Source organism: Odocoileus virginianus, chromosome 15, assembly GCF_023699985.2.
Source record: "Odocoileus virginianus isolate 20LAN1187 ecotype Illinois chromosome 15, Ovbor_1.2, whole genome shotgun sequence".
NCBI lineage: Eukaryota > Metazoa > Chordata > Mammalia > Artiodactyla > Cervidae > Odocoileus > Odocoileus virginianus.
Genome location: NC_069688.1, coordinates 20,773,186 through 20,800,565, shown reverse-complemented (window position 1 = coordinate 20,800,565; position 27,380 = coordinate 20,773,186). Strand labels below are relative to the sequence as shown.

The 27,380-nt window shown below is 45.6% G+C and overlaps 1 protein-coding gene across 5 annotated transcripts in view; it reads right to left on the bottom strand.

Annotated features, from left to right (window-relative positions):
* Nucleotides 1-272: 272 nt before the first annotated feature.
* Nucleotides 273-27,380, bottom strand: part of LYN (LYN proto-oncogene, Src family tyrosine kinase) — a 106,745-nt gene continuing 79,637 nt past the window's right edge. For all 5 annotated transcript variants that reach the window (XM_020900826.2, XM_070477129.1, XM_070477128.1 and 2 more), the window contains 3 exons: nucleotides 7,140-7,293; nucleotides 5,148-5,279; nucleotides 273-1,940 (listed from right to left, as the gene is read on the bottom strand). In XM_020900826.2, coding sequence (XP_020756485.1) covers nucleotides 1,738-1,940; nucleotides 5,148-5,279; nucleotides 7,140-7,293 — 489 coding nt within the window. In that variant the 3' untranslated portion in view covers nucleotides 273-1,737. The remainder of the gene's footprint in view (nucleotides 1,941-5,147; nucleotides 5,280-7,139; nucleotides 7,294-27,380) is intronic.

Below are 27,380 nucleotides of genomic sequence, written 5' to 3'. Positions count from 1 at the left end.
TCAGGCACACAACACCTAGGCAACACATACAAAGTGAAATTGTAATGGTGCTTGATAGATAAGCCTGGCTTCCCTGCTGGCTCAGTGGTAAAGAATCCGCATACCAGCGCAGGAGACACAGGAGAGGCGGGTTCGATCCCTGGGCCGGGAAGATGCCCTGCAGGAGGAAACGGCAACCCAGTCCAGTATTCTTGCCTGGAGAATCCCATGGACAGAGGAGCCTGGTGGGCTACAGTCCATGGGGTCGCAAAGAGTCAGACAGGACTGAGCTATTGAGCACGCATGCATGTACTTTACTAAGCCTATTTGAAAACAAATCCTGTTGGGCCCCCGACAGGGATGATGGGTGTCCAGGCCACCAACTCCTCAGTTCTCCAATCTGAAAACACTCAAAAGGTGGAGAAAGAACTTGTACACATTTTTCAAATGATGTAACCAATAGAATCACCTCCCAACCCCCACTCTCCCACCAACTGGTACCCATTTTTATATTGACGACAGTTGGAAATGTTAAACACCAGTGAAAAACTTGAGATGTTACTGGCCCAGGTGTATTAAAATTAGATCAAAAATAGAAATATTAGATATATACACAAACAGTATAGGTGAAACGTGATGTGATATAGCATTTTCCATTCAAGCTTACAGTAGAAAAATTTAACAAACAAAACCTCTCTCTCACTTGCTCCAGTGATTCAGGAAAGCCTTCTCACTCATTTAGTTTCCAGCATAGCCTCATATAAATAGACTCACACAGATCACACACAATTTAGAAAAGATTGCTGAATCACAAAAATAGCCCCCAAATATGGCATTTTTACTTTCTAGAGTACAACTAAAATGAATACTTGATCAATAAAATAATGTTCAGAATCATTGAAGCAGTAAAGAAAGCTCTGATGTTTTGTAAGGTCCTAGAAGGTTTTGCAGAGATTAGAATCATCTTGTTTGTCCAAACTACAAGGTCCAAAGAAGTCTGGATAGAGGAAATTGTGGAATTGAAAAGCTGGACTGTTAAAAGACATTCCTTCTATTGGCAGAGCAGTTCCTGAAGCTCCCTTCCAGGAGAGCTGGGCAAACCTGGGTGGCTGGGGAGTCTGTGCCGCTTAATACGGTGGCCCTGCCTGCTTGCTGATGACACTTTCAAGGAAAGAGATTCCTCTGCCCGGCTGGGGTTCTGAGTGATCTCCTTGGAAAGAAGTGCTGACCAGTCCAGATTTCAGGGGGTGGGAGGTCACAGAAATCTGGAAAGGACAGGGAAGCATCTGACTTCACCTGCGAAATCTAACAGGTTGGATTAGTAGATTTTTTTTTTTTTTAACAAATAAGCTCAAGCATAGAGAACATACAAAGAAGTGTCATGAAGACATCTGGCTATTTCAGTTGTGCTCCTGTCTGCGATTTACAGAAATGGCCTCCAAACCTCTGTGTCACATGCCCCCTCGTAAACAAGAGGCCGATGTGGGTGCACTTTTGTGGGATAGGTGTTTTCTTCCCAGAAACCCATGTCCAGGTGTTGGACTTGCAGAGCCAGTGTGCCGCTGGGTGCAGGCTGGTGGGCATATCACCCTTGAGAGGAGAATCCTTTCCCGTGGAAGAAGTCCTTCCTGAGTTCTGGCCTTGTTTGAAGGAAGCAAGGACAACCAGGGAAGCCAGCCCAGGAAATAACTAGTGACCAGGGATTGTTTTTCCCTTTGAGGGAGGCGGCGGTCCCGTGCGTGGCTCGAGTCCCCGGCACTAAGGCTGCTGCTGGTACTGGCCCTCGGTGGCCGTGTAGAAGTCATCCAGCACACTCTGTAGGTAGTCAAACGTCGGCCTCTCCTCTGCCTTTTCCTTCCAGCACATCTTCATGATGTCGTAGAGCTCATCCGGGCAGTTCTCCATGCGAGGCATCCTGTACCCTTGTGACAGGGCGGTCATCACATCCGCGTTAGTTCTCCCTGGAGGCAAAAAACCCACAGGTACCATTTAGAAGCCAGACTGAGGGTTATGCGATGCAGTGGTACCCACCTTCTTCATCCCTGGTTGGAGCAAATGTCAGAGGATGCTGTGGGCTGAACTGTGTTCCCACAGTCCCTGCTCTTCTGGAAATTCCTCTCCGGAAGACCCAGCCCCCAGGACCTCAGAATGGGACTGCATTTACACATAGGGCCTGTAAAGAGGCGACCAAGCCCTTAGGGTGGGCCTAAGCCCCATCTGACTGCTGTCTTTATAAGAAGAGATTAGAACATGGAGATGCAGGCAAAAGCCAGAGAGAAGACAAATGGAGAAGATGCTGTCTCAAGGGCCAAGGATGAGCCTTGGAGAAAGCAATCCTGTCAACACCTTGATCTTGGATTCCCGGCCTGAAGAACTTTGAGAAAATACATTTCTGTTGTATGAGCAATTCAGTTTGCAGTATTTTATTACAGCAGCTCTCAAAACTGGTAGAGGGGCTAAGGACATTTCTGTAAGCAACGTAATCATATAAAGGAGGTTAGTACAAAGAGGATCTAGGCAGCATTCAGCTGCCAAAGTAAAAACAGGTGAATGTGATAAGCAGAAGACAGAGTTCCCTTTAACGACAAAAGGATGTTGGATCTGACAGACCTTGTGAATAAACAAGCAGAAGTCTAACACGTCATCTCACTGTCTTTTGCACTATTTTTTCCCCCAGCTTCTACCAGTAATTAAAAAAAAAAATCATTTTCTCATCCATTATCTCCTCCCAATACTTTTCAAAATCAGCTTTTCATTGCAAGTTTACTTAAAGAAGTCAGTATCCTTAAGTGAGCTAGACCAACTGTTTCATTTCCACTCCTCGAGTTGTTCTCAGGACGAGAAGAGGCAGAGCTTGGTGGGCTCTGGCGAGGCAACCAGCGTGCCCGCGTGCTACGTCACTTCAGTTGTGTCTGACTCTTTGTGACTCCATGGACTGTAGCCCGCCAGGCTCCTCTGTCCATGAGGTTTTCCAAAATACTGGAGTGGGCTGCCATTCCCTTCTCCACGGGATCTTCCTGACTTAGGGATCCATCCCGTGTCTCTTAAATGTCTCCTGCATTGGCAGGAGGGTTCTTTACCACTAGCTCCACCTGGGAAGCCCAGGGCACCCACTGTTCCTGCCGGGCTCTGCACGATCACTGACTGTGGAAGATGGCTTTTACTATGATCACTTGTCTCAGGGTAGCTCGGACACTGAACTGTCCATCTTTGACGCTGAGAAGAGCTTTAAGGGGAAAAAAAAAGAGGCCCTTTTAATAATATTTGTCGCCATCATTAAAATGGGATAAGAAAACATGGTCATTCAGGCATTTTAGTAGGCTTCCCTGGTGGCTCGATGGTAAAGAGTCCGCCCGAAAGATAGCAGACCTGGGTTTGATGATTCGGTCGGGAAAATCCCTTGGCAAAGGGAATGGCAACCCACTCTAGTATTCTTGCCTGGAGTATCCCATGGATAGAGGAGCCTGGCAGGCTACAGTCCATGGGGTCGCAAAGAGTTGGACACAACTGAGTGAATAAACAACAACAACATCAAAAACAAGGGGCTGGAGGGGGGCAGGCGGATCGGGGAGTTAGGGTCTAATGTGTACAGTATCAGTCTGGGAAGATGAAGTCGTTCTGGAAATGAATGGTGGTGATAAGCCCAGCAGGTGAAGGTGAGGTAGCCAGGTTTCCGAAGGAGCTAGTGATGCGGCTCTGAGCCAGAGTCTCCTCCTCCAAGCCCCAGAGCCTCCTCCACACATCACTGTGGCATATGCAGTACCTACCACACAGCACTTGTGAGGCTGTATGTTTATTGATCAGGTGTCAGTTACAGGCAGAGTAAATAATCTTTCTCTATAGGTTATAGATTATAGATAGATAACGTCAGATATCTCGGCTGATTCAAAAATACCGTCCCCATTTTGCAGTGGTGTCATTCATTAACTTCAGTGTCTAGAGCAGAGCAGCCGTCAGAATATGAAATTTGGCACTGGAGGGTTTCACCGGATTGTCAGTCCACTGTGTAGGCCCCACCCGAAGGCTTCCCCCTCCTGCCAGCCCTCCAGGCCCAACAGCAGTGAAAGTGACCAGGAGCCTGGAGGCCACATCACTGCTCTGCCCCAAAGCCTCCCGTCTCTTGCAAAGTCAGAGGTGAAGCCCCTGGGCAGCCTCTGAGGCTCGCCTCCGCTCCATGTCTGCCCCACACCTCCTGCCCCTGCTCGGGACCCTGCTCTTGCTGTTTCTGGGACACCCAGCCCCGGACAGCCCCTGGGGCTCTCTGTCAAGTCACTGAGTCCCTGCTGCTACCAGATCGCTTTTAGAACCTGCAACCCATCCCCCAACCCCAATCCCTAAAACATCACACCCTCCCCCAACAGCATACTTCCCATCCTACATACGGTCCTTATTATCAGTGATTATTATAAATGACTGTAATCAATACTCAACTATTAGCTCTCAAGGGAGGAGCTGGGACTGCTCCATCCGGCACCTTGGGAATGCTTAGCACCTTCAGATTTTTGAATGAGGAAGTGATTTAAACATTAAAGATTTACTTTTAAATTGACTGTATCCATTAATTTTGTGAAAAGTCCAACATTAACAAGAATGAGACGGCTTTGGGAAAAATCCCTCTGCTTGTATGTTCCTGGAAAAGGGAGGGCTGGCAGAATCTGGCTGGGAAGATGTTAGGAATCTGGAAATACTGAATGACGTCCCCACAGCTAGTAAGTTGAGGATCTAAAGAATCATTTGTTTGCAGACAGAGGTGGTTGTCTCTTGAAGTGGCAGAGACTCCGAAGTATATTATACAAATCTCTGTTTCAGAACTGACCAAGAAAGAATCATACTGCCTCATCTCTATGTCCATTTCCTCCACCATCGGGTGCGAGGCTTGGGAGGAGCCCCGTGTCTAGTCCTCCAACCATGTTGCTTCAGCAATACCTGTGACCACACCAGCACATTCTAGGCTGTTAGTAGTGGAATTCATTAGTGGAGCGACAGAATATGCACTCAGACAAGAAGGCGGAGAAGTGTCTAAGCATATTTTAGAACACCTTCCCCTAAAGACAGTCAAAGTTCTCACACCCTTGTCTTTCCTCTTTGTTCATCTTTTTTATGTCTCATACCACCTGTCTTTTTTCTCATATATATCCTGCAAATGGAAATAGGTAAGTAAGCAGTACCTGGGTAGGGAATTTTCCCATAGGTGACAATTTCGTACAGGAGAATTCCAAAGGACCACACGTCAGACTTGATGGTGAAACATCCGAAGTTGATTGCTTCTGGAGCTGTCCACTTAATGGGGAACTTAGCACCTAGGGGAGAAGACACAGGGGCTTTACTTGGGTTTCTGAGCTGAAACAAAAAAGTCACAGGCGTGTGACTTTCACACTTTCCTTCTTTGGGGGGGAAAGTTTTGATGATTTATTTTGAATGGGTAATACATGACTATCCTAGGTGGTTCAGTGATAAAGAACCCACCTGTCAATGCAGGAGACCCAGGTTCAATCCCTGGGTCGAGAAGATCCCCTGGAGAAGGAAATGGCAACCCACTCCAGTATTCTTACCTGGAAAATCCCATGGACAGAGGAGCCTAGCGGGCTACAGTCCATGGGATCACAAAGAGTCGGACGAGACTGAAGCTCCTGAGCACACACACACACAGAGGCTTGTCAAATTCTACTAAGCCAATGTCATAAATGGACCTCCTGGGTCTGAATCCTGGCTCTCCCACTTGCTATATGGCTTCAGAAGCTTCTGAACCTCTCCTTTTTCCTCATATACAAGATGGAAACAATATACTACTTGTCATATAGGGTTACTGCAGAGATGAATGAGATAATGTACGAAAAGCACTTAGAACAGCAGCCGCCTCACTGCAAAGCTCACTACCTTTTAGACTGCTGTTGTTGTTCAGTCGCTCAGTTGTGTCTGACTATCTGCGACACCAGACTGCAGCACACCAGGTTTCCCTGTCCTTCACTGCCTCCCAGAGTTTGCTCAAACTCGTGTCCATTGAATAGGTGATGCCACCTCACCCTCTCATCCTCTGTCACGCCCTCCTCCTCCTGCCCTGTCTTCCTCAGCATTAAGGTCTTTTTCTTTTGCCTACTTCTCCTCAAACTGTTTCCCTTGACCTGCCATTTTGCTGAAGGTGCTTAAGGCCAAAGATAAATGATAGTCCACCGAAGAGTACCGAAACTCGAGGCAGGAGAACCACCTTAAGCATGACAAATGCAAGAGATGTTTCGCAAATCAAAACAATGTTTTCAGTCTGTTTGTCACACCTATGAATTCTGTGGGCACCTTCCAGAGATAACACACAGGTTGTAATTAATCCTTGTTTAACAAGTCTTAGGAATGTCAAGGAAGTGCTTGACTCTTTCAGAAAAGACAGCACTGCAAAAAACCCCAAAAAAACAACTCACTGAAATTTCAGGAATGAGATTGTCAGAGTCCTCAGGTCACAATCAACACAGAACAGTCTCCAACAGGAGAGGCCGGTGCAGGCGGACAGGCCGGCCTCGGAGCAACAGGCCAGGGACTCGGGCATTTACCCTGCTCCGGATGTTCTTTGGTTTCCATGTATAATACGGAATGTGGGGAAATAAAGGAGTGTATTTTTGTAGTGTTACATTCACTTCTGTGTGAGTGTGTGATTGTGATAATTTCCATGATTTAATTTGTATTGGGTTGGCCAGAAGGTTCGTTAGGGTTTTTCCAAGAGATGCAATGGAGAAACCTGAACAAAATTTTTGGGCAACTCAACAGTTAAAAGGCCAGAATATAGCCTCAAATAGTATAGTACAGAATTATCGTTACAAATATTTTTTCTACAGTGAAGCGAAGTGTACCCCATTGGGTGAAAAGCTCTGACATGTAATATGAACAGAGAATTATGATTCTGCCAAGCCTCTTCTTGTTTTGCCTTGCTAAACTGAAATACAAATGATAGCATTTGTAAATTTTATAAAAGTGTCATATAGAGATAACTGAAAGAGTCATTAAAAAAACAACAATTATTAGAATACACCACAAACTGAAGCTACGGTACATTTTGAATATTGTACCAAATGAATTCTTTTTTTTTTATGATGCCTATTGTAATTGCTTTGTTAAAAATAGGCAAAAATTAAACAATAACCAAACACCTAAAGACAGCTCTGGGAACATACCTTCTCTGGCTGTGTACTCGTTATCTTCAATCACTCGAGCAAGACCAAAGTCTGCGATTTTGCACATGAGAGACTCGGAGACGAGCACATTAGCGGCTCGTAGGTCCCGGTGGATGTAGTTCTTCCTCTCGATGTACGCCATTCCCTCGGCAATCTGGAAACAGAACAAGGCTCTCCTTTAGACGTTCCACTTAGGCCCAGAGAGGAAAATCAGAAAGCTTCTGAGTTCTTGTATGATATTCTGATGGTTCAAGTTTTTCAAACAGTGGGTAAAGTATAACCACCCCCTTGAGTCCTCTCTAAAATAACTGTTCCTCCGAATCTCCAATGATGACAATCACTCTCAGCATGATTATTTAAGTTGTCTCAACCTTTCTGAATGTGTGAAGACCCTTTGGAAGACTCTGTAGATACAAGGACGTCATTGTTGCAGCTTTTCAGAAGAGAAAACAGAGCTGGGGGAGTGATGTGCTAACAGACCCAAGAGCAGGCTGTCCCTGTCACCACATATTCATGCAAGAAAAGTTGATTCTAGATTCCATTAGCCAAAGTAGTCTCTGATTTCTTCCTGTTGTTGCGAAATAGAGAAACAGAGCTGGATTTACTGGTGTCCGTCACCATATCCCTGCTGTCCAGTTAGGCAACTGCCCACAGGACCCAGGCTCCAAGCTCTCTGTGCACAGTCCCTCCAGGATGAGCAGCAAGAGTCACCCAGACACAAAGCTGACAGATGGCAGGAGGGAAGCAATGAGCCAAAGATACAACAGGGGCGCTGAAACCACATGCATCACTTACTGGAAAACCGGGTTAAGGAATTAAAATAGGGTTAAGAATCAAGAAGGAAGAATAAGAATCGAGAATAAAGTAAAGATTCAATAAAATAAGAATCAGGAAGGAAGAAAGGAAGGGAGGAAGGGAGGGATGGAGGGAGGGGAAGGAAGGAAGGAAGGAGAGAGGGATGCATGAAAGAAGGAAGGGCGGGAGGAAGGGAAGGACCAAGGGGCTGTGTCTGGTGAGCAGTTAGAGGGGAAACTAATTAGGATTCCTTCACACAGGAATGAGTGTATTCTGCAGATTCTACCTTGAATTCCAGGCAGCTCAGGGTGGGGGACCTGACTCCCCGCTAACTCCATTCTCCTTATCATTCATCAAAGGCCAGTTCAGCGGGCAGGCGCTGCGGCTCAGCAAAGGCTTAGCTCCTTACTGCATGCGATGCTTCTTCTGACTCCAATAACTACAGACTGGGACTAGAGACTCCAACGGCTGGACTGGGAACCAGGAAGAGCCGAGGTTTGCTAGCCAGACACTGCATCAGGGACCCTCGCCAGACACGCCTCCAGGGTGTGACCCACCACTCAGAGGAGCCCAGAGGACACAGGCTGAATCCCTAACCTGGGGCACCAAGGACTCACATCTCTCTCATTCTCGGTGACGGATCTGAACGCTCAGCTCATGAAAAGCGCCCTAGGAAGTGTTGGTAAGGCTCTCCTTACACATTCACTGAGTTCTGCATTTACACAAGCCTGAATGCATTTTTAAAAAACATGATTCTCTGAAATAACAACAGACTTGCAGCAAGTCCAGTTTACTCTGGCTTTCTTTTTCATCTCAGGGTTTGTTAAGGAGCTCATATTGCAAATAATAATAACGGCACTCACCAAGACGAAGATTCGAAACAATAGCATTCGCCAAATGGAATAAACAATGGATATGAGAGCATAACAAAAGCTTTTGGATAGGACTTGTTCTGAGGTCACAAAAGACTACAATTCTCTTTTTATATAAAATGTACTATTTCCCTGGTCTGTATGCATTGGTCTTTCTGGGTTTCTTTCTTTCTTTTAAACCTTAATCTTTTTTTTTTTGGTTGTTGTATTTATTTTGACTAAAGTTAATCCAGCTCTATTTCTCTATTTCTCAACACCAGGAAGAAATCAGAGACCACTCGGGCTAATGGAATCTAGGATCAACTTTCTTTGTGTGAATATGTTCTACCTCCTCTGGGCCACTTAGTCTAGCAGCTGTCAGCATGGAAGAAAGAGCTATTGCATAAATACATCACCCCCAGGCTCAGCCATCCTCTGGGATCCAAGGAGGGGGTGGTGCTCACCTCCCACTTTCTTCTTAATAAAATTATAGTTCATCTACAATGTTCCCGTCACAATGTACTGCAAAGTGGCTCAGTTATACCTGTATATTGGGTTGGCCAAAAAGTTCAATCCAGTTTGTCATAAGATCTTACAGAAAAACCTGAAAGAACTTTTTGGCCAACCCAATACATGTGTATTCTTTTTCAGATTCTTTTCCATTACAGGTTATTATAAGATATTGAATATAGTTTCTTGCACTCTACAGCAGGTCCTTGGTATTTATTTTATATATAGTAGCATGGATCTGGGGCTTCCCAGGTGGCTCAGTGGGTACAAAATCTGCCTGCAATGCAGGAAATGGGGAGACACAGGTTTGATCCCTGGGTTGGGAAGATTCCCTGGAGGAGAGCATGGCAACCCACTCCAGTATTCTTGCCTGGAGAATTCCATGGACAGAGGAGCCTGGTGGGCTATAGTCCATAGGGTCGTGAAGAGTCAGACACAACTGAAGGGACTTAATATGCATGCATGCATGCACACAGCATGTATCTGTTAATCCCACCAGCTTGGGAAGGGTGAATTGTGAAGGAGTTAGGTGGAGTTGCTCAGGTCTGATGAGGACAGAATCTGATTCAGGAGACTCCTTTGCACCCAGAGGTATTTTACAGAGATGATGATGATAATAATAAGGTGGCTGATTGACAGGTAGGTAGGTAGACATATAGAGAGAGATGGTAATAACCACCACTTCTCCCAGCACTAAAGGAGCACTTTTTATGCACCAGACACTGTTTTACCTTCATTAAACCTACTTCACATTTCATCTGAAAAACAAATCTATCAGGAAAGTTTTATTTCCACTGTACACATGCAAATGAGACTTAAAGAGGCACAGGAACCTCCTGAAAGTCCCAGAGGGAGGGAGAAAGCCAGGACTGACACCCAGGAGGGTCGACCGCCAGGTCACATCCCAGAATGTCCCATCAGCAAGACAGCTCACAACCAGATGCTTCTGGAACTCAAATTTTTCATCGAGAGGATACTATTTTGCTGAGAAGAGGAAAGAATGCTTTTGACACTTCCTCTTAGAGAATTCATTGTTGTTAAGTCCAAATTTCACAGCTCAGAAATGCTATCACAAATCCTCCCCAGGAAGAGTTCAGGAAGGACATACAAGCTTGGACATGCATGGGTTGTCTTTGTCTGGAACAGTGCTTCTCAACTGTTTTTCATTATCACCCCCTAAGGAGAAAAATTGGAGGGCAAGAGGAGGATGGAGTGACAGAGGATAAGATGGTTGGATGGCATCACTGACTCAATGGACATGAGTTTCAGCAAACTCTGGGAGATAGTGGAGGACAGAGGAGCCTGGCATGATGCAGTTCATGGGGTCGCAAAGAGTTGGACATGATTTAGCGACTGAACAACAACAAAAATAAATACAATGAAATAGGACCTCGTCCAGTAGGTCTGAGCAGTGGCAGGCCACAAAAATATCTAAGCTTTCCTCATCCCCCACGAATGAGTTCTGACTCCCGTGGGGGCAATCTTGCCCCATTTTGAATTCTTGGTCTAGAAGCTAAATTAAGCAAAGAAGGTATAAAGCCCGTTTTGCTCTATGACTCAAAAGCAGCAAATAAGATGGATGATGATATATTCTTGGCTTGGATGAGGTTAACACTCTGTCAGAATGAAAATAACCAGGCTAAAATTAAGCAGGAAAATAGTCTTTCATTCAAATAGCCCTATATATTGTGAAAAAAACTAACTATCTTTCCTTTTGGAAAATTCGACGAGGCTGAAAGGAAATTATTTTCCTAGAGTCATGCCACAGGTTAGCCCAATGGTTTGGAAGTGACTTTAATTTCCCTTCTGCTCATTTAGCAGTTAAGTTAAGTTTTAACCCTTTGAACCACCTAAACCTGCATCCCTAAGAGTGAGGCCTCCCTGGCTGGGTGTGATGTGCAGTCCAGGTGCAGAACTGCCTTGGCCCTTGCCACTTTCTGGGAGCTTGACTCTGATCCTGATTTATTCAATAAGAACCCGGATTTTAATAAGCTCTTTGTCTGCACACTGAACTTGAAGAAGCATTGCATTAGATCCAGTGCTTTTCAACTTCAGCTGTCTTAGGATTTCAAGTTCTAGACAGACTGGAACAAAATCTCAGTCTCAGGCTCAAGAATGGATGGACGACTGTCCTCCTAACGCTGGGGAAAGGAGGGCCGCACACAACTCAACTGAGGAGAAACAAGGAGCAAGATGAGCAGAGCTGGCAGGAAAGAGCCCAGGCGGGGAGGCGAGGGTGCCAAACGGGGGCTGACGGCCCAGATGGTGGGCGGCTCAGAACGTGTGTCCTGAGCTTCTGTTTCTTTTGTAACTTAGGGAGGAGAACTCCAGGCTTGGAGCTCGGAGGCAGGGAAACCGGAATCTCTTGCTGCACATCAAGGTTCTGGGGTCAGGCTGTTACTGAGAGGGCTTAGAAAACTGATTTAACCTCTCAGCTTTAAATAGTTGGAGGGGATTCTCTACCTCTTGAGCCACGTCGGTATCATGCCAGCTTCAGGCTCAGTGACGCGCAAACATGAGAAAACCTTGACTTTCTGAACCACCTGCCAACACTAAAGAAGAACTAAAAGTGTCTCTTGTCTCCATGGGCTAATTTCCAACTCTGTATTAGAGTGTCTGTGTATGAAGCGAGTGGAAATTTGAAGTAAAAAGCTCTCTTATGACCTAAAATGAGAATAATCATACAAGGAGACAACGTTGGTGATGTGTCTGGACTTTTGGTTTAAAGCTACCTTGATTGACGGTCACATGGGCTGGCCATTTCCTGAGGTCAAACAGCGTGGCAGGCATACATGTCTAGTTCCTCTTTTTCTACCTTCAGTGGAAATATATGGTGACATTTTCTCTCTTTAATGTTTCTGTGTGCAAGTGTGTATGTGTGTGCGCGCGCGTGTGTAAACTCCCAAGAAAACAGGGAGGAACCACTTGGAAGTGAACCGCTGGGACTCCCACCTGAGCAGTAACCCAGCAGCTTCTGGCAACATTTCCCAGGCATCTGGTGCCCAGTAAAAGTTCTAGGCACTGAGAAGACATTAAAAATGATGCTTCTTGAGTTAGAGGTCAATCTCATCTTGCATGCGTGCATGCTCAGTCGCTTCAGTCATGTCCAACTCTTTGAGATGCCGTGGACTGTAGCCTGTCAGGTTCCTCCGTCCATGGGATTCTCCAGGGAAGAATACTGCAGCGGGTAGCCATTCCCTTCTCCGGGGGATCTTCCTGACTGGGGGATCTTCCTGACCTGGGGATCGAACCCAGGTCTGCTGCACTGCAGGCAGATTCTGTATCACTGGGCCATCAGGGAAGCCCCAATCTCATCTTGGTGCTAAATAAGCAGACCCCCAGCCTCACGGCTGTCCTCCAGGGAGGCCTTTCAACATGCTGTGAGAAGGAGAAGTGTGACCACTGGGCGACTGCCAATCAGCTTCCCAGATAGGACCAGAGAGAAGTCTCTGACCCCGAATACCGGGAAGCTGCTGTTCTGAGAAATGGGCAAGTAACAGGCTATCTTGCTTAATGAGTGATTTGTAAAATTTTGATGAGCAGAGCCCACATGAGACAGAGCAGATGGAATAAAGGAACCTAACCTAACTGACGGACTTGATGTGATTTCTCGAGCAAAGTTAAAATCTGCCCCAGGAAATTCCAGCCCGAAAGAAAACTGGAACTGAAAACCCAGCCTGTCTTCGAATTGGCCAGTTGGAAAACATTTGTCACTTAGATGAGCAGTGAGAGAGAAAGAACAAGAAACCTGCCAGAAAGCAGGAAAGGCTAAACTTTGGTTTTCTTGTGGCACTTTGTGGCAGTTGTGCCATGAGGCATTGTTTGCCTTACTCTCTAGATACATACTTTCTTCCTACACTTGGGAAAAACAATTCAAATAATTAATCACTTTCAAAAATGCTAGGGAGATTACAAAATAATAATAGTGTTAATATTAATAAGCTGGAACCGAGCCAAAGGGTAAAAACCTCTCAAGCCTCTCTGAAGGGTTCTCTCCATCACTCTGGGGTCAATCCTAAATGGATCTGAAAAGACCATTTCGTGACAAAAGGAAAATAAAATGCAGAGAAAACAGTTTTCAAAAAGAAAGTTTAAGTAAGAACACATTTCCTTGGTACTCCAAATGGGACAGCATTTGCTTTGTGGCAGGTGATACTTCCTATAGATGTACTTCTCCATCTATCAATATTCACTGAGCCTCCATACTGGATCCCTGCACTCTTTAATCCATAATTTGGATGAAGGAAGGGATGGCTTAGAGAGCTCATTCCTTGCTATGTTTGAGCATCACATTTCTTAGAAATTATGTTTTAGCTTTATTGGGTTATTAAAACATTCTTCTTTATTCCTCTTTTTCCAGCAAAATGTCTAAGAAATAATGGAAGCTATGGCTTTGGTGATGATGGTGATGATGATGGTAAGGATGCTGATGGTGATGATGTGATGGTGATGACGATAGAGATGATGATGAGGGTGGTGGAGATAGTGATGGTGATGATGATAATAGTGATGGTGATGATGACAGCTACCATGTTTGGCTGCTTACTCTGCCCAGGCACCTTGCCAGGCATTTATAATCCCTAAAACAAGCCTATGAAGTAGCCAGCATTCCTAGTAAAGATGAGAAAGCTGAGTCTTGGAGAAGTAAGATTTTTTTCCTAGACAGACTTGGATTTGAATCCAAAGCTGGCTGGTCCTACCCCCTGTGCCCTTAATTATGTATCTGTACTAGTTTTTTCCTCTTAAAAGGGCTACAAACAGCAGAATGCTTGCAAGTTGATATCAGGGGAAAGGAAAGAAAGAAGAAATAATAACTAGATCATTTAACAAGTGGCCACATTAAAGCATGCAGTCTGTAATATCTTCATAGCTGAAAGATGAGGGCAGAGTTTGACACATACAAACTTAGGGCTGGTGAGGTTCTCTGATAGATCAAAATTTAATCAGTTCAGGGACTTTACTGGTGATCCAGTGGTTAAGAATTTGTTTTCCAATGCAGGAGACAGGGATTTGATCCCTGGTTGGGGAACTAATATCACACATGCTAGGGGGCAACTAGGCAGCCCGTGCATTGTAACTAGAGAACTGGGCAACTAGGCAGCCCGTGCATTTTAACCAGAGAATTCTTCATGCCACAGTGAAGACCCAGTTTAGCCAAATAAAAAAAAAATCCATCCAAAAGCATGCAAGGATCCACAAAGCCTCAGGAAGACACAATTTCCACACAGACAACATCACAAAATAATCATACTTAAATCACTAAGTTTCCATCAAAGAGATTTACCTTCATTAGCAGAAAAGAAAGAACCATTTGTCAACTAATTCTCATAGACTTTCTCCTACAAAAACTTATTGAACCAGCTTACATCCATTAAGATGGTTGTTACAAAAACAGCCAAACCACACACACAAAAGAAAATAAACAGTGTTGAGGAAGTGGAGAAATTAGCTATTGCTGATGGGAATATAGAATGGTATAGCCACTGTGGAAACCAGAATGAGTGTTCCTTAAAAAATTCAACATAGGATTACTGCACAATCCATCTATTCCACCACTGGGTATAAAGCACAAAGAACCAAAAGTAGATAATTAATATTTGCACAATCTCGAACAGATACACTCCTGATCATAGAAGCATTATTCACAATAGCCAAAGGGTAGAAACAACTCAAGTGTTCATCAGAAATGGAAAAAAAAAAAAAAAAACAAATTGCAGTCTATACAAACAATGGAATATGATTCAGCCATAAGAAGGAATGGAATTCTAACACAAACTACAACATGGATAAACCCTGAGGACAGTAAGCTAAGAGCAATAAATAAGCCAGTCACAGAAGGGCATATACTGAATGATTCCACTCATACAGGGTCCTCAGAAGATCAAATTCACAGAGACGGAAAGGGGAATGATGGCTGCGGAGGGCTGGTGGGAAGGAGGAGCGGAGTTAACGTTTCATGGGTACACAGGGTCAGTTCTGCAAGATGAAAAGGGTTCTGGAGATAGATGGTGTGGTGTCCACACAGCAGTGGGAATACCATTGCCAGCTGGATGCCACTGAACTGTGCATTTAATAATGGATGAAATGGTAAACTTTAGGTTATGTGCATTTTATCACAGTTGAAACATAAAACGAGGAGCTTCCAGCTGTAGGAAAGCAGGAACAGAAGGTGGAAAGTCTGCTGGCTGCAGCAGAGTGGGCCACACCCACCACCCACCACTTGCCAGTGCATTCTGCAGCTTGTGGTGGCACCCTGGCCAGGGACACCCATGCACAGCTGGGGGGACCAAGTCAAACTGGGCAGTGGTCAGGGCTCCTCCCATACCACTTCCTCCCTAGGCCACTCCTCAGTCTAACCTCAAATAGACCTGGCCGAGATGTGAATACACAACTGGGGATCAGCAGGAAGTAGACCAACGATGCCTCAGAAGATAGTCAGATGGCTGTGACGATGGGTCAGAGACTTACAATGAGTCATCTTGGGTTTTAAACAAAACAGGGGCAAGTTTCTTCTCAAAATCTCAACTTTTCCACTCTGTGAAATGCGATAAGAATAGCATCACCTGAGAGAGTCCAGATGAGACTGAAAAGGAGAACGCAAGACTACTCAACGCAAGATGGAGAGGAATGATTCCTAACATTATACATGGATCAATAATTCCTAACATCAATACATGGATCTCTGCTCAGTGCTATGTGGCAGCCTGGATGGGAGGGGAGTTTGGGGGAGAATGGATACACATATATGTATGCCTGAGTCCCTTTGCTGTCCACCTGAAACTGTCACAATGTTGTTAATTGGCTATACCCCAGTATAAAATAAAAAGTTAAAATGGTAAAAAAAAAAAAAAAAAAAAAAGATGAAATGGGACCATAGCAAATAGTAGTGATTTCCTTTTTTTAAAGCAACTTTTTTACTGTGGGAAAATGTACATAACATAAAATTTACTATTTAAACCATAAAAAAAATTATTACTACTACTGTTAATAATCCCTGGAGAAGCGCAGGGCAACCTACTCCAGTATTCTTGCCTGGAGAACTCCATGGACAGAGAAGCCTGGCAGGCTGCTGTCTGCCAGGTAGGACGGGTCATAAAGAGTCGGATGTGACTGAGCACGAACTGTTAATAATAATAAGACCCACCTCCAGATCTGGTCGTATTGGTGAATGGAGAGTAGGGCTGATCTCCAAGGGGCAGTGGGCAGAACGCTGCCCACAGGTGCCCGAGTGCAGCCTCGTGCACACTGCCTCCCCTGCTGAGCGGCTGCCACCACCCTTGGGAGGATCTGGAGCTGGACTCCATGTCCACTGATGGACTCCCTGATATCAGCTGCCTGAGGCTGAAAAGGGATGACCTGTCGATGATCACCTCCTCCCAGTCAGGTCAGGGACTCCCCACTCCGTACCCCTAGGAAAGGGCAGTGGATAACCAACACTAAGGTCAAAACTCTCCTTTGCCTGCTGGCCCCTCTTCTGCATCAAGTTCACTGCTGCTACTGTTATCAAGATGACCTACTGCAACCTGCGGCTAATGAACCGTGCTTATCACCTTGGAAGGAGAAGAAGGAAGCAAAACGTTCTCAACCTATCCTAAGGAAGAATGAGAGAAAAGCCACTGGTTCTTCCGCCCAAGCTTTTGCAGGAGAGAAGAGGTGCGATGGCTGCATGAATGTTGCCTCTAAGGAGGAATGTGGCCTGACGGGGTTTGCCCCACACACCTCCAGCGGAGGGACAAGTCGCAAGATGCAAATGTTCAAATCTGCTCAAAGAAAACAAAAACTGTCAAGTGACTCGAAAACCTTCCTACTCTGATCTTATTATCTGGCAACTGGGGCATAAGGAAACAGGTGCAGTAAGTAAAGTTTTGTTACTTGTATTAATGGAAAAGTGGAGATTCCCCAAATATTCATCTACATGAACATAAACCAAGGAATGGTAAGGAAATCAAGATACAGTTACAGGAATAGAATATTATACTTTAATAGGTACATACATGTTGATGGAGAGTTAAAACTAAAAAAAAGGTTTAGTTTATATTTACTTATTTGGCTGTGTTGGGTCTTTGCGGCAGCATGTGGGATCTAGTTTCCTGATCAAAGATCAAACCTGGACCCCCTGCATTGGGACCATGGGGCCCTAGCCATTGAACCACAAGGGAATTCCCTGGAGAGTTTTTAATAAAATGAAAAACTATAATATTCAGTTCAATACATATAACACAGCACATATGGTACAAAGCTAATATCCAATCAAAAGAGCAATTAGAAGGGAGGGATAATGATGAACTAATAACAAAAAAAAAAATTTGGTTAAAAGCTTAAAGAAATAATTCCCAGAAAAATAAACTGCAAACAAAGAATAAATATAGGAAAAGATGCATGATTTCATCTATACTAAATAAACACAACTGACAATAAAGAAATAGTGCATGCCTGCTAAGTTGCTTCAGTCATGTCTGACTCTCCTGCACCCCCCTGGACTGTTGCCTGACAGGCTCCTCTGTCCGTAGAATTCTCCAGGCAAGAATAACGGAGTGGGTACCCATATCCTCCTCCAGGGAATCTTCCCAATCCAGGGATCAAACCTAGGTGTCCTGTGTTGTAGGCAGATTCTTCACCATCTGAGTCACCAGGGAAGCATCCTGCATTTAGGGTGTGCCCTAAACCAAGACCGAGCCTAGGAGAAGGGGGTGACAGATGATGAGATGGTCGGATAGCATCACTGACTCAATGGACATGAATCTGAGCAAACTCCAGGAGATAGTGAAGGATAGGTAAGCCTGGAATGCTACAGTCCATGGGGTTGCAAAGAGTCAGGCATGCCTTAGAAACTGAACAACAACTAAACCAACGAGCAGTGTTGTTATAAGAGAAGACACATGGAGAGACACAGAGAGGAGAAGGCCTGTGAAGAAACAGTGATGCTGCCGCAAGCCAGGGAATTCTAAGAACCACCAGGAGGCAGAAGAGGCAGGAGAATCCTCCACTAGAACCTCTGCAGGGAGCGCAGCCCCGCTGACACACTGGTGTAGGACGTCTGGCTTCCAGAATTGCGAGAGGATAAAAATTCCTGATGGTTTAGCTACCCAGTTGGTGGTAACTGGTTATGTCGGCCCTAGGAAAGTACACAGTGCTCTCAATGAGATCACTCAGGAGGTGAATCTGGAGAAAGAGGAGGTCCGAGGACTGACTTCGGGGACCTTCCAGGGTTTAAATGCTGGGAGCCAAGGAGGAAACTGCCAGTGAAGTGGGAGGAAAACCAGAGAGCCGTGTCCCAGAAGTCAAGTGAAGAGGAATGTCTGGGAGGAGAGAGAGATCAAGCACGCCGCTGTGAGTCTGAGGAATGCCCTTGGACTTGTGTGGTGGGGTCACTGAGGATGACTTGTTCAGAGCTGTTTGCTCGAGAGCTGGTGAGCTCGAGAGAGCCAGAGGGGAAGAATTGTGAAGAGAGAATATGGTCCTTCAAGGACCTTTGTCGTGATGGGGTGGAGTGAACTGGAGGTAGAGGCAGCTGGAGAGGGGGAGATGGGGCGCTGTATCATAGTTCCTATGGGAATGGCACAGAAATGAAGGGAAAACAGCAGGGCAGAATTTCTAGGGCAATGTCTTAAAAGGAGGGCTTTCCAGGGGTCGTGGTGGTAAAGAATCAGCCTGCAATGCCAGAGATGTGGGTTCGATTCCTGGGTTGGGAAAACCTTTTGGAGAAGGAAATAGCAACCCACTCCAGTATTCTTGCCTGGAGAATCCCATGGACAGAGGAATCTGGCGGGCTACAGTCCATGGGTTCGCAGAGTCAGACATGACTGAAGCGACTAAATGCTCACGCACGTCTTGAAAGGAAGAGGGGACAGGACTTGGTGCCCAGAGCAGGCGGCCATCAGTCAGGAAGGAGTGAGTGTGCTGGCTTCTCCTTCTCAGGGAGTGACAGCAAGTGACCCACAAGAGTGGGAGGGGGAGGGCTGTGGGTCCGGGGACACGTATGTGTGAGTGGGGTCCCTAGGCAGCACGACCGCTGGTCTAGAAGCAGGAGAGCCAGTGCCTTCCATCAGCAGTGGTCACAGCGGGCGTGTGCACATGGGGGCCAAACAGGTGAAGGGCTGGGCTTGACCCAAGCATAAGTGATAAAGGAGGGGGCAGGTGGTACACAGAAGCCAGGTCAGGAGAGAAAAGAAACATGGGGGGTGGTGCAGAGTGTGGGGACGGGGACAGGCGGGAGCATCCTGAATGGATGGGAGGTATTGGAGGGGGCCCACATTGTTGGAGCTGGAGGCCTGGAGCAGGAACCAGGCAGATGGGGGGTGGGGGCTGATGGGCAGGAACAGGGATCCCAGGGGCAGTCTCTGGTCATAACCATGGTGGGGCTCCAGCAGGTGAGAACAAAGTCCTGGGGGAGAGGAAGTCAAGAAACAGAAGAACTGAGTGTGAGGGTCTACATGCCTGGATGACCACCAACAATGGCTGGGGCTCTGGGGGATGGAGGGGGGTACCTGAGCGAGTGTTGCACTGAGAGGCAGTGCCCAGGGATCCTGGGATGGATGGTGGGCTCGTGGATCTCAAAGCCAGGGGTCCAGAGAGGGGGAGACGGAAGGTGTGGAAATGATGAAGATCAGCTAAAACGCACGGCTGCCAACTTGAGTATAATATGATGGTTACCAACCAACGTGCAGGTGGTTCTCCAGCTCAGAGCAGCTCAGATAGTGATGTCATAGACACGAGTGTGTGTGTGTGTGTGTATAACCAGGTAACAAGGGCTGGAAACCCCGGTTGCTAAGAAAAGCCTGACAGCCCCTTTGCCCCTTGAATTCCAGCCCCAAAGGAATCTGAATGGCACTAGAGAGGAAAAACTCATCCATTTAAAAGTGTTTTCCCGAATAAAAGCATCAGCCACTGGCTGCCATGTGCAACATTTCATTTATAGTTTCTCATCCTCCTGGCGTTCTTTACTCCACAGACAGTGGAAACAAGGCAGCTCTTTGTCTTTTCAGAAAGACCCGGCTACTGCTCTTTCACTTCCTTCTTTTTCTCTCACTGTGATTTTGACCAATCATGTAAGCTTGGTACAAGGAAGTCAGCACGGTCAGAGGGAGGGGAGAAAGAAATGTACCGGGAACATGTTTCATGGGTAAATCCACCTGAAGAATGGCTCAGAAAACATCAGAAACATAAGCTCTTCTAATTAACCATTCAGAGCCATGCGAAGCCCGCTGTGAGTCAGTGCAGTCATTCGACAAATATTTATTGAGTCCCTATTGCACGTAAGGCACTGTGCTGAGTGTCTGGGACACAGAGATAAACCCAAACTGCCCAAATATTCACACTGCAGTATGTGCACTGAAAGAAATAGAAAAGAGAGAGTGGGTGGTCTCCAAGAGTAGGCTTGGGAGAGACACTGAGATAGGAGCCTGGTGGGCTGCAGACCTGAAGAAGGCTGTGCCCACAGGTCATCAGGAGTTTTTTGGCTTCCCTGGTGGCTCAGATGGTAAAGAATCTGCCTGCAGTGTGGGAGACCTGAGTTTGATCCTTGGGTCAGGAAGATCCCCAGGAGAAGGAAATGGCAACCCACTCTAGTATTCTTGCCAGCGGTAAGCCCACTGCCACTAGGGTAGGGGGCCAGGCAGGACCTATGAACCCACCTTCTGGGGCTACATCCTTGGGCAGGGCTCTGGAGGCCTGAGGCTGGGGAAGGGGTCTCAGTGCACGGAGGGGGCAAGGCTGCAGGGTGGCACTCATGGCAGAGCACCATGTGGCCTTGGGCATCACCTCTCTGCTCTGGTGGCCCTGTGGTCACAGAGTTGTCCTTCTGGCCCTTGAGCAGGACCCCAGGCTGAAAATAAAGCTGGGGAAAGTGCCTCCAGCTCCACCTTGACCTCAGAATGAACGCCAAGGACAACAAACTCCTCTTAAATTGGGGATGGAGTGATTTTGGAGACTCAGTTTTAAGTCTTCTATTGGATTATATGAAGCCAGGGAGTGAGGTAACACAAGTGTCTTAAAGCAGGTATTCTAGGGGTGGGGAAGGAAGGACTCATCTGTGAAAGGCTATGAAAGCATCTAAAGGTTTTGGGTAAAGGTCACTCATGTAAAGGTCACTTGAAGTCATTTTCTTCCATTTTTTTTCCTGCATAGAAAAAAGTCAATATGAACCTGCTTTTAAGGACAAGGACCACCATTCACCATTGCAACAAAAAGAATAAAATACTTAGGAGTATATCTACCTAAAGAAACAAAAGACCTATACATAGAAAACTATAAAACACTGATGAAAGAAATCAAAGAGGACACAAATAGATGGAGAAATATACTGTGTTCATGGATTGGAAGAATCAATATTGTGAAAATGAGTATACTACCCAAAGCAATCTATAGATTCAATGCAATCCCTATCAAGCTACCAACGGCATTCTTCACAGAACTAGAACAAATAATTTCACAATTTGTATGGAAATACAAAAAACCTCAAATAGCCAAAGCAATCTTGAGAAAGAAGAATGGAACTGGAGGAATCAACCTGCCTGACTTTAGGCTCTACCACAAAGCCACAGTCATCAAGACAGTTTGGTACTGGCACAAAGACAGAAATATAGATCAATGGAACAAAATAGAAAGCCCAGAGATAAATCCACGTACCTATGGACACCTTATCTTTGACAAAGGAGGCAAGAATATACAATGGAAAAAAGATAACCTCTTTAACAAGTGGTGCTGGGAAAACTGGTCAACCACTTGTAAAAGAATGAAACTGGAACACTTTCTAACACCATACACAAAAATAAACTCAAAATGGATTAAGGATCTAAATTTAAGACCAGAAACTATAAAACTCCTAGAGGAGAACATAGGCAAAACAATCTCTGGCATAAATCACAGCAAGATCCTCTATGACCCACCTCCCAGAATACTGGAAATAAAAGCAAAAATAAACAAATGGGGCCTAATGAAACTTAAAAACTTTTGCACAACAAAGGAAACTATAAGCAAGGTGAAAAGACAGCCTTCAGAATGGGAGAAAATAATAGCAAATGAAGAAACAGACAAAGAATTAATCTCAAAAATATACAAGCAACTCCTGCAGCTCAATTCCAGAAAAATAAATGACCCAATCAAAACATGGGCCAAAGAACTAAACAGACATTTCTCCAAAGAAGACATACAGATGGCTAACAAACACATGAAAAGATGCTCAACATCACTCATTATCAGAGAAATGCAAATCAAAACCTCAATGAGGTACCGTTACAAACCAGTCAGAATGGTTGCTATCCAAAAGTCTACAAGCAATAAATGCTGGAGAGGGTGTGGAGAAAAGGGAACGCTCTTACACTGTTGATGGGAATGCAAACTAATACAGCCACTATGGAGAACAGTGTGCAGATTCCTTAAAAAACTGGAAATAGAACTGCTATATGACCCAGCAATCCCACTCCTGGGCATATACACCGAGGAAACCAGATCTGAAAGAGACACGTGTACCCCAATGTTCATCGCAGCACTGTTTATAATAGCCAGGACATGGAAGCAACCTAGATGCCTATCAGCAGATGAATAGATGAGGAAGCTGTGGTACATATACACTATGGAATATTACTCAGCCATTAAAAAGAATTCATTTGAATCAGTTCTAATGAGATGGATGAAACTGGAGCCCATTATACAGAGTGAAATAAGCCAGAAAGATAAAGACCAATACAGTATACTAATGCAAATATATGGAATTTAAAAAGATGGTAACAATAACCCTATATGCAAAACAGAAAAAGAGACACAGATGTACAGAACAGACTTTTAAACTCTGTGGGAGAAGACGAGGGTGGGATGTTCAGAGAGAATAGCATTGAAACAAGTATACTATCAAGGGTGAAACAGATCACCAGCCCAGGTTGGATGCATGAGACAAGTGCTCAGGCTGGGAAGACCCAGAGGGATGGGATGGAGAGGGAGGTGGGAGCGGGGATCGGGATGGGGAACACATGTAAATCCATGGCTGATTCATGTCAATGTATGGCAAAAACCACTACAATATTGTAAAGTAATTGGCCTCCAACTAATAAAAATAAATGGGGAAAAAAAAAATAAAAAAAAACTATTGATGGATTGACTAAGAAAAAAAACTTAAAAAAAAAAAAAAAAGACAAGGACCAAATGATTCTATTCAAGAAATACCAGGTATAGTTGTTTGGAAAGCATGACTGAAACAGGCCAGGTGGGGAGTGGGGTGGGCACAGGGAGGAGGAGCAGTCAGGTCTAGGGAGGAGGCTCCGGAGGCAAAGGAAGGGATTCCAGGAATCGGGGACAGAGGAGGAGACCCCGGAACAGGGAAGGGGATGATGCCCCAGCTCAACTTCCACTGAAATCATCACTGGAAACCATCCAGCTCAGTTACCTGGGGGCTTCCTTGTTGCTGGTGGCACCCGTCCAGATGATTTTGTGGAATTGACCATCTCTGCAAACTGGCGGTTCCAACTCAGAGTTATTACAAGGGATCCCCTGTCTATATCCTGTTTTCTCGATCAGTAGATACTTCAATGAGGGCAGACTCAGGCACTCTAACATTTAGTAAAACAGGCTGAGAATCACATGATTGTAGACTGAGATATCTGACCTGCCTTGGTCCCCGATTTCCAACTTAAATGTGGCTTACCCTTTAACACGAGAAGGCAAAATGTATCTTGAGCACAATCACTGCGTGACACAAAGACCTGCATCTTGGAGATAGAGATTCTTTGGGGGAAAAAAAAGCCACTAAAGATATTATTAATTCTGATAATCAAAATCTATAAAAGGGGGAAATACATATTAGCAAAATGTCAGGTGCAGATGACCACAGGGCAACTCTGATCATGAAATTACAGTGGGGTGCAGAGGAAAGGACCAGTTATCTAGAGTCAGAGGAGCCATGATGGAGCACAGCAATTCTACCACCAGCTGTAACCTTGGATAAGTCCAAGGTCACCCCTCCATCTGTAAAATGTATTAAACAACAATATAAATGCTTTCAAGGTGGTTGGGCTCAAATTAAATGATGGAGGTAGAAGTGTTTTATCATCTAGGAAGAGTTAAAGAAATGCTACTTGCTGCCATGATTATAACAACAACTTTGATTTTCCCATCTTTACTGCAGTTTCGTTGTTGTTCAGTCGCTAAGTACTGTCTGACTTTTTGTGACCCCATGGACTGCAGCATGCCACAACTTTGTTATGGCAAAGGGGCTTGTGTAACTCAATGAAGCTATAAGCCATGCCATTCAGGGTCACCCAAGATGGATGGTTCATAGTGAAGAGCTCTGACAAACCGTGGTCCACTGGAGGAGGAAATGGCAACTCACTCCAATATTCCTGCCTGGAAAATGCCATGGACAGTACTGCAGCTTTACTCACACGTGACTGTGTGTTCTTTGACTTTTGGTACTTTTGTTCCCCCAAAGCTCATGAAATGCCTTGATTCCCCTGAATTACAAGATGATTTATGTGACCTCCATATTGCAACTGTGAAGTCCCTGCTTCCTTTCCTTCTCTGTTTGATGAGTCTACAAGCCCATTTCCATCTCTGCTGAAGGAAATTCCCAGATTTCACCCACTCCTCTTTCCAAGTTCATTTTTGTCTCTTACATGAGGCAAGGGCTGGAAAGCAGTTGGACAAAGTTTCTCTGCTTTGAAAGTATCAAACTTCCTTTGCAAAGGGGTCATTTTTCTACTTCAGCACAAGATGGTTTTAATACAAGAGAAGTACTGGATATGGCTGACTCAGTTGGGATTTCTTAATTTCCACTAAGTGGAGAGGAAGACGGGTTGCCTGAGGTGGGCTGGTCGATGACACTGGGGCTCCGAGGAACCTTTCAGAACTTATCCTGAGACAGGAAGTGATGAAATCAGCTCTCACAACTCACTTCCTATCTTGATTGGCCCTGAGGGAGCTTGCGGAGGGGAGAGGAGCATGGGGAAGTAGCTGGTGGGGAGAGGGAAGAATTGCTGAAAGGAGAGTCTGGGAAAAGTCCCAGCACTGCCCCTCACATGCCCCACCCCCACCCCCGTTTCCTTATTCTTCTGGGGCTGGGAATCAGTCAACTGGCTTATTTCTGCTCTCAGTCTCCCATTGCAAAAACTACTGAATTTAACCATAGCCTCTTGTGAACACTCAGTTTCCCAGATCTCTGATGCTACTGACAGTGCAGATGGAAGAAAGCAAGTGTAAAAGTATTTTATAGGCTACTGATTGTTGAGTTCAAATACCACTCAGATCCACCAATTCTTCTGCTTTACCCCATTTCCACTTTCAATAGTCAAGTGGAGGTAAGGGGTAAGAAGGTCAGTTTATTAGGAAAACTGGGTGTCCTGTGTCACCTTATTGATCGTTGTTTAGTTGCTGAGTCATGTCTGACTTTTTGAGACCCTGTCTGACTCTTCTGTCCATGGGATTTCCCAGGCAAGAATACTGGAGTGGGTTGCCATTTCCTTCTCCATGTGTCACCTGGGGCCAGCTTTATGAATATTTACTATTCTCAAGTTATTCACTATGGGAAAGCGACAATGTTCATTACTGGCACATGATGGAGGGGAAAAGGAGAAACAATTCAGAGATGACTTTCTTTGTACAGAGACTGTTTCAGAAAGGCCCATGAAGATGGAGGAGTGTGGGGAGCGCCAGTCATAAAGGGAACTGACTATCACAGAGGGATGGGGTGGCTGGCATGGTTGACAGCGATTGGATGTGTGCAGTGTAGGATTTCAAACCGAAACTGAGGCATACATGCCCCACCCTCACTGCCAAGGTGCAGGTCCCTCCAATATTACAATAAGAAAAGCCACAAGCAGATAAAATGGATGACAATTAATAACAGACAACAGGAGATCTCAGTAGTTCCCCCTAGAGGGGAGGGCTGGGGGAGAGTTGAGGCGAGGTTTGCCCTATGAACAAAGATGATCTGAAGGAGATGGAATTCGGTTATAAGGACCTTGAGCTTTGAGCTGACCCCACCTGCTAGGGGCTCCCTGGTGCTGCTGACCCTCCACAGACACTCAATTCTCCTGCTCTTAAACTAGACGTGGTACCCAGCAGTCACTGCTGGGAGAGCCAGCCTGAGACGGATGAACAAGAGCATCATTCTATGAGCTGGATGCAGTATGCTGGCTTGGACGGTGACCAGAGGTGGGCACCTCGACTGCTCCCTGGACCCTCCTGGAACCCACAATCTGAAAGTTAAAGATTAGAGATGGAGGCCTTGACTTGAACCTTAAGAACTATATCAAGATAAGGTTTTATAAGATAAGCTATACAAAACCAGATACAAAGTACCCTTGTGACAAGATAAGTCCTACCCAGACATAGCACACAACCTGATGTGCTAATTTCCACCCTACAGGCAGGCACAAATGAGACCCCGAGAGCCCAGACAGGGATGACCATCCAGGCCTCCAGGCCACGTGCCCTCCTCTTCCACAGCCCCTTTCCCCTTCTGAGAAGCAAGTGCATAAGCCCTTACGATACCCCTCAACATTCGTATCCAGTGGGGACTCCTTGGCAGGGCTCCCCCGCCTCGTATAATGGTGCCGAGAGTGACATAGGCTCGTGAGCCTCTGCCTTCTTGGTCTCCTGACTCCTGTCCGTGCAGGGTCCAGAGCTGAGCCCAAGTCATCTCTCCTCTCACTGCTCAGCAGTGGTTTTCAAAGCGTGGGCCTGGAGACTCCCCTTGGAGGTCCAGTCGTTAAGACTGTGCCTTCCGATGCAGGGGGTGCAGGTTCAATCCCTGGTCGGGGAGCTAAGACCCCACATGCCTCTCGGCCAAAAAAACCAAAACATAAAACAAGCAATGTTGTAACGAAGTCAACCAAGACTTTAAAAATGATACACATCAAAAAATCTTAAAACAAAACAAAAACTATTGGCCTACAGCCTGGGGGTCCCACAGAGCCTCACGGGGCAGCTTAGAGAGTTTGAGAAGAGGGTTCAAAAGTCAGGGCTGCCTCCTCAGCCCCCACGACAACAATCGTGCTTTTTTCCACTCTAGATATTGGAGTTGCAGATACCGTTTGAATTGCCTACTGGGATAAGGAACCTGTTAAGAGCCCCAGCTGTGCAGACGAGATGAGGG